Source organism: Bubalus kerabau, chromosome 15 (assembly GCF_029407905.1).
Source record: "Bubalus kerabau isolate K-KA32 ecotype Philippines breed swamp buffalo chromosome 15, PCC_UOA_SB_1v2, whole genome shotgun sequence".
NCBI classification, from domain to species: domain Eukaryota; kingdom Metazoa; phylum Chordata; class Mammalia; order Artiodactyla; family Bovidae; genus Bubalus; species Bubalus kerabau.
This window is the reverse complement of record NC_073638.1, coordinates 47,636,487-47,644,359: the sequence shown is the minus strand read 5'-3', so window position 1 is coordinate 47,644,359 and position 7,873 is coordinate 47,636,487. Positions and strand designations below refer to the sequence as shown.

General features: G+C 37.5%; 1 protein-coding gene across 1 annotated transcript; it reads left to right on the top strand.

The window, feature by feature from the left end:
* Window positions 1-6,271: 6,271 nt before the first annotated feature.
* On the top strand, window positions 6,272-7,237 carry LOC129628167 (olfactory receptor 52N4). Its single transcript, XM_055547591.1, has one exon. It carries the CDS (start codon window positions 6,272-6,274, stop codon window positions 7,235-7,237), a length of 966 nt encoding a protein of 321 aa, XP_055403566.1.
* Window positions 7,238-7,873: the final 636 nt, after the last annotated feature.

Genomic DNA, 7,873 nt, shown 5'->3' with positions numbered 1-7,873 from the left:
CATGCTGCTGCTGCTAAGTCTCTTCAGTGGTGTCCGACTCTGTGCGACCCCAGAGATGGCAGCCCACCTGTCCCTGGGATTCTCAAAGCAAGAACACTGGAGTGGGTTGCCATTTCCTTCTCCAATGCATGAAAGTGAAAAGTGAAAGTGAAGTAGCTCAGTTGTGTCCAACTCTTAGCAACCCCATGGACTGCAGCCTACCAGGCTCCTCCGTCCATATGATTTTCCAGGCAGGAGTACTGGAGTGGGGTGCCATTGCCTTCTCTGCTAAGGACATATATTAATCTAATTTCCCTAACTTAATATGTAAGAACAATAAGCTTAAACTGTTGAAGACTTTATTTTCTAGACCACCATAATGTTTATCACTTCCCTTACTTGAAAGTAAACTTTATAAACCAGGGACCGTGTTCATATACTTCCTAGCTTTGCTTGGAGAGTAGAAAATTCTCAATAAACGTTATTAAATGGGGAGATGAACTAATGCATGAATAAAAGAAGAAATTTTAAAGAATAAATCAAGGTATGAATGAAAGAGAGTCCATACTCAATTGCTTTTGATATGTTTTCCAAAGGGCAGTGGGTAAAAGGGAAATATTGCTTGCTGTTTAATTACTAAGCTGTGTTAAACTCTTTTGTGACCCCAGGGACTGTAGCCCACCAGGGTCTTCTGTTCATAGAACTTCACAGTCAAGAATACTGGGGTGGGTTGCCATTTCTTCCCCCAGGGGATCTTCCTGGCCCAGGAATTGAACCCATGTCTCCTGTGTCTCCTGCATTGCAGGCTATTCTTTACTGCTGAGTCACCAGGAAAACCCAAAAGGGAAATATACATTTGAGATAAAGTATTTAAAAGAAAATATTTAATCCTAGTTTTCATTAAAATAACTTGTGTTTACTTTCAATCTCTCCCCTAACAAATATACATGCTAATGCACAAACACACATATGAGAGTATTCACATATTTGTATATCATTATTTCAGCACTGAAAGTGGAAAGTGTTTACTCTGTTTCTTCCTTCTATAAAGGATGTTTTGATTCTCACATCAACACTTGTGTCTTGATACTCTGAAATATCCCTTTGGGACATTTAACACACATTTTCCTTTAAAGGCTCAGTTTGATAGTACAGATAGCAAGGAAGCAAGAGGTTGCTTGCTATGCAAGCACATTTATTCTAAGATTTGAACTTTTTTTAACCAAGACCCTGAATACTTGAACCAGATTGCCTTCATCTCACTGTTTTGCTGTGAAAGCAAAGCATAAGGTAATGAATATATACAAAAGAAAGAATAATGGCAGGATTACTTTTCTCTCTTTTTTTCTTGTAGGCAGTAAGACAAAGTAGAGAAGGTCTATAGATACATAGCAATTGCTTATTATTTTTCCAGAAATAAATCTTTGATTCTAGTCACACAATTTTAAGGTAGAAGTGTTGTATGATATTGGGCATTTATGAAAAATGTGCATTTCCCCAAGTTTAACATTGTGGTTATGAGTATTTCTGTTATTTCTCTATCAAAAGAGAAATTAGAAGTAAATCACTCCTGTGACAAAGAGAAATAGGGGAATAGTTAGAAAAGTGTTTCTCAATCTGATGGTAAAATTAGTCTGATGGTAAAAATGCTCTTGTTTTTCCCTGATTCTTTTCTTATTCCTCAAAATCATAATGTAATTTGCCTTGATTATGTACTACAGAGACAGACCTATGACTTTTGTTTCATTGATTTTGGATAGAAAAAATTACATGGAATAAACAGCCCTCAAATGAAAATAAAAATATGAATCAAAGGATTAAACTGGTCTAATGAAAGTACATCTATTACCTATTAAGTTTAAGGATGAATATAAGCAATAGATATATTAAAGATGTATTTTATAAGTGGCCATAGTTCTGTGTTTGTATTATTATTCCAGTAACTCTGACCACACCCCAGTACCCTATTTTCTTCAACACAGGTAATTATTCTTTCTGCAGAGAAATTATTAAGGCACTGAAGTGACATTGTTCATTCTTGTCAAGAGACCCTTTTACTCCAAGAGAAGCTGCAATGTTGCATTGTGCACTACTATTTACAATGCAATATACAGTTCAAAGTTTTTCATTTATTATGTCAGCAAATCTGGAGGACCTAGCAGTGGCCACAGAGCTGGAAAAGGTCAATCCTCATCCCAACTCCCAAGAAGGGTGGTACCAAAGAATGTGCTAACCATCGGACAATCACACTCATCTCTCATGCTAATAAGGACATGCATAAAATCTTGCAGGCTAGGCTTCAGCGTTATGTGAACCAAGAACTTCCAGATGTCCAAGCTGGGTTTAGAAAAGGAAGAGAAACTAGAGACCAAATTGTCAACATTTGCTGGATTATAGAGAAAGCAATGGAATTTCAGGGAAAAAAAATCTATCCCTGTTTCATCAACTATGCTAAAGCCTTTGACTGTGTGGATCACGACAAACCGTGGAAAGCTCTTAGAGAGATGGGAATACCAGACCATATTCCTTGTCTCCTGATCAACCTGTATGCAGGTCAAGAAGGAAGAGTTAGAACCCTGTATGGAACAACGGATTGGTTTAAGATCCAGAAAGGAGTACAACAGGACTGACTGCTGTCACCCTGTTTGTTTAACCTATATGCTGAGGATATCATGAGAAATGCTGGGCTGGATGAGTTACAGGCTAGAATCAAGACAGGAGGGAGAAACATCAACAACCTCAGATATGCAGATGATACCACTCTAATGGCAGAAAGTGAAGAGGAACAAAAGAACCTCTTGATGAGGGTGAAGGAGGAGAGTGAAAGAGCCAGTTTAAGGCTAAATATTAAACAACTAAGATCGTGGTATCCAGCCCCATTACTGCATGGCAAACAGAAGGGGAAAAGGTGGAAGTACTGACAGATTTCCTCTTCTTGGGCTCCAAAATCACTGTGGATGGTGGCTGCAGCCATGAAATCAGAAGATGATTGCTTCTTGGCAGTGTGTTGAAAAGCAGAGGCATTACTCTGTAAACAAAGGTCCATATAGTCAAGGCCATGGTCTTCCCAGTGGTCATGTACGGTTGTGAGAGCCGGGCTATAGTGTTTCCTTTGTCATAAATTAAATGGCCCTAATGTGTGTTTCAGAATTTGGTTTCTGGATTCTGTACTTCTTATATAGTATTTTTAATCACATTTAAAGGGATGAGTAATTTGTTTTTTAAGGAAGTTATAGAAATTATCCTCATGCATATCTTTAAGAAATGGAAAGATAAGGTTAAAATCTATATATTTCTCTTCTATACTGCTCTTCTTGTACTACCTGATCTTGGAAAAATTGAGATGTAATAAAATTTCAAGGAGATTAAGTGAACTACAAAAATCAATTATAGAATCCAATTTTCTAGCCTATAAATTAGTGGGATTTTTCCATCATGATAGTTGACCGTGTTTCTATGAAAAATCAGATAAACTGTTTCATATTCTGGTAATTATAGGGTTATTAAGAAGGTGTTTAATAGAACCAATATTTTTTTCTTGGGAAATAGGTCACAAAATTATTTTAATTCTAAGTATAAAGCTTACATCCATTTTTGGTGATTTAGAACCCACTGGCTAAATTATTATCTGTTGTTTGCAATCAGCCTTAGGCTTGCATGCAGCTCATTTTTCTTACCTGTTTAGCAGAGACTACAATAGCACTAAATTGTTTCCTTCCTTCTTCTGACCTAACTCCTGGACACTGCAGATCGTATTTCTTAAGGAAGGGGTAGGAGAGGATTCTAGCTTCCTCACTGCCCAATGCTTTCCAAGAATCATGAAGTTAACTAATGGCTCTCTGGATATTTATGAATTATTTATCACTTATTATTTAGCATCAGTGAAGTTCCTATTATCTGATAATTGCAAGATTCTTTGTGGTTTACTTCCTGGCCAAGCATCTAAATTATCACTTGTCCCCTCAACCCCAGTGACTTCTCACAGACTTGATCATTTGATTTCCATACTTTTGCTTATTGATTCTTTTCTCTGGAATTCCTTTTATAAATGTGTCTCCTTTACAGCATGTTTTTCCTTCTGAATAGGTATCAAACACCTTCTCTTCAACATAGTCTTTCTTTATAATCACCAATTCCTCCTTCAACACCCCATCAACAACAATAAACATCCACTTTAATAGTCTAGTGCTCATTTAGGAGGCTGAACATACTTTTATTTTAATTCTTATTACATTTACTGTGATAAATTGTTTGCATCTTTGTCCATTAACTCTGATGTCCTTAATGAGTGAAACCCTTGTTCTCCACATTGTCACATTTTAGATGTTCAATACATATATATGAGAAGTTAAAAGATTAATAAAAGCATGAGGTAGCATTTACTTATCTCAAATCCTTAAATTGAAAATGAGATTTAGCCACAAACATGGAATTTGGAATTAATTAATTTTGCTCTTAAATGAGAAATAAATTTTATGTGTGGTAAGAAAGTGAAGAAGAACTAAAAAGCCTCTTGATGAAAGTGAAAGAGGAGAGTGAAAAAGTTGGCTTAAAGCTCAACATTCAGAAACTGAAGATCATGGCATCTGGTCCCATCACTTCATGGGAAATAGATGGGGAAACAGTGTCAGACTTTATTTTTTTGGGCTCCAAAATCACTGCAGATGGTGACTGCAGCCATGAAATTAAAAGATACTTACTCCTTGGAAGAAAAGTTATGACCAACTTAGACAGCATATTGAAAAGCAGAGACATTACTTTGCCAACAAAGGTCCGTCTAGTCAAGGCTATGGTTTTTCCAGTGGTCATGTATGGATGTGAGAGTTGGACTGTGAAGAAAGCTGAGCACCAAAGAATTGATGCTTTTGAACTGTGGTGTTGGAGAAGACCCTTGAGAGTCCCTTAGAGTGCAAGGAGATCCAACCAGTCCATTCTGAAGGAGATCAGCCCTGGGATTTCTTTGGAAGGGATGATGCTAAAGCTGAAACTCCAGTACTTTGGCCACCTCATGCGAAGAGTTGACTCATTGGAAAAGACTGTGATGCTGGGAGGGATGGGGGGCAGGAGGAGAAGGGGACGACAGAGGATGAGATGGCTGGATGGCATCACTGACTCGATGGATGTGAGTCTGAGTGAACTCCAGGAGTTGGTGATGGACAGGGAGGCCTGGTGCTGCGATTCATGGGGTCGCAAACAGTCAGACATGACTGAGCGACTGACCTGAACTGAAGAAATATCAAATGTAAAGTTGAATTTATTTATATTGTCTCCTACTAGAACTCGACTAACATGTGTTCCGTTGTGAAATATATGAAAATGTACATTCAAAAGATCAGAGACAACCAATGAGAAAACAATAAAAATTAGAGATGTCAGTGTATTTACTGAATGATAAATATTACTAGAGTAACAAGCATAATCAAGGCAAAGAACATAAATTCTTTTAGTGAAGTATAATAATGTAAAACTAGTTTGTTTTGTTTTGTTTTTGCTATAAATACCAGATAACCTCAGAGGACAATGTTTAAAGGTAAAGTAGAAAGATTGGTAGAAAGACATAATAAAAAAAAATTCATTACCATTGATATATTTATGCATCCCAAACAATTTTAGCCACTTACAACCTATTACTGAAAGCTTATTCTGATTAGAAATTAAAAGCATTCTAATAAATGCACATAGACCATGATAAGGAAAGGCAAAAATGAGTCAGTTTAAATGTTAAAGGACCAAACACAATTTTTCTGATTTGTGAGACCCCGATCTCCATTGAGAAATACATAATTTAATATTTACAAAAGGTTTCATACAGTGCCTTAATAATTAAATATCAACAATCAGCTATTAAGCAAGAATAAGAATTTTTAAAGTACTCATATCTTTCGGTTCATGGGTATAGTGACCAAAGGACTCTAAGATCACACCCACAGGGAGATTTATATATTTATTAACAAATGAAGTTTTCTATCCAAAATCTCTTTAGAGAAGATATAACAGAATTACTTTTTATTATAAATCTGAGGGTGAAAAACTAATTTTAAAAAACAATTTTGAATCAGTGTCTGTGATGTGAACTTGAAATTGCTTAATAAAAATTTGTTGAGTGAATAAATGAACTAATCAGTAAACAAACAGAAAATATACTCACTGTCACTCAAGAAAGTTGACTGTTTGATCAAATAAACTACAGAATTTTAAAACATAGAAAAAGATAAAGTAACCATAAACTATATTTTCTCTTATCTTTATCTTACTCTAGGAAAAGTCACATAAAGTTTACATCTATTTGATTATGCTAATGCTGAATAAAACGGAGTGGGTCCCACCCTCATTCATTCTGAATGGAGTCCCAGGACTGGAAGATGTGCATATTTGGATTTCCTTCCCATTCTGCTCCATGTATGTTGTAGCTATGGCAGGGAATTGTGGACTCCTCTACCTCATCTACTGTGAGGACTCCTTGCACAAACCTATGTATTACTTCTTGGCCATGCTTTCCCTAACTGATCTTGTCATGTGCTCTAGCACAGTCCCTAAAGCCCTCTTCATCTTCTGGTTTCATCTCAAGAAGATTGGCTTTGATGGATGCCTGATCCAGATGTTCTTCATCCACACCTTCACAGGGATGGAGTCTGGGGTGCTCATGCTCATGGCCCTGGACCGCTACGTGGCCATCTGCTACCCTCTGCACTACTCAACTATCCTCACAAATCCCGTCATTGCAAAGGCCGGTCTCTCCACCTTTCTCAGAGGGGTGTTGCTCATCATTCCCTTCACTTTCCTCACCAAGCGCCTACCCTACTGCAGAGGCAATGTAATCCCCCACACTTACTGTGACCACATGTCTGTGGCCAAGTTGTCTTGTGGAGATATCAAGGTCAATGCCATCTATGGTCTGATTGTTGCCCTCCTGATTGGAGGTTTTGACATCCTGTGCATCACAGTCTCCTACACAATGATCCTGAGGGCAGTGGTCAGCCTCTCCTCAGCAGAAGCTCGGCGGAAGGCCTTCAGCACCTGCACTGCTCACATCTGTGCTATAGTTTTCTCCTACAGCCCAGCCTTCTTCTCATTCTTTTCCCATCGCTTTGGGGCCCATGCAGTCCCTCCCTCTTGTCACATCATTATGGCCAATATTTATCTATTGTTGCCTCCAACTATGAATCCTGTTGTGTATGGGGTGAAAACCAAGCAGATAAGAGATTGTGTTTTAGGAATCCTTTCAGGTTCTAAGAATACCAAATCCCAAAACATATGAGTGGGCATTCCCAGGAAAGAAAAGAGAAAGATGACTTTTAGTTACCTGTTTAGGTGGGAGTTGGCAAAATCTTTGCAAGTTCTATTTGGGCCCCTAAAATGGGACTTATCAAGTAGTAAGTGCATCTCCAAATGCATGTCCTGTCATGAGAATCTCAGTATCACCTGCACACCCACCAATCTTTCTAAGAATTTCTTATTTCTCATTGTTGTGAAAGATTAGTCTAATAACTAACACAAGTTTTCTTGAACACAAACAAGTTAGACCATTTTTCATAAAAAGGTGAATAAAATGGGAGGACATGATTTTGTTTTAAATAGTGAATTTAATAATCAGATAGCCAGTTGTGACTTTCCCCTGAAAATATATACTCTCTACTTTTAATCACTAACAAAATATCTCTTTCTTTCCAAGGAACAGGTAGAAAGTATCCTATGATGAATTTAAAGGTTCTGGGAATTTTATTAGAATCTTACTTGACACTGAATAAAATGCCTGGAAAATCCCATGGACAGAGGAGCCTGGTAGGCTACAGTCTGTTGGGTCGCAAAGAGTCATACATGACTGAGTGACTTCACTTCACTTCACTTCACTTACACTGAATGATCTTTCTTAGCCAGACTACACACACTATTA

Bases quoted from the DNA above. Each gene is read 5' to 3' on its own strand.
- LOC129628167 (XM_055547591.1), top strand. From the start codon at position 6,272: ATGCTAATGCTGAATAAAACGGAGTGGGTCCCACCCTCATTCATTCTG.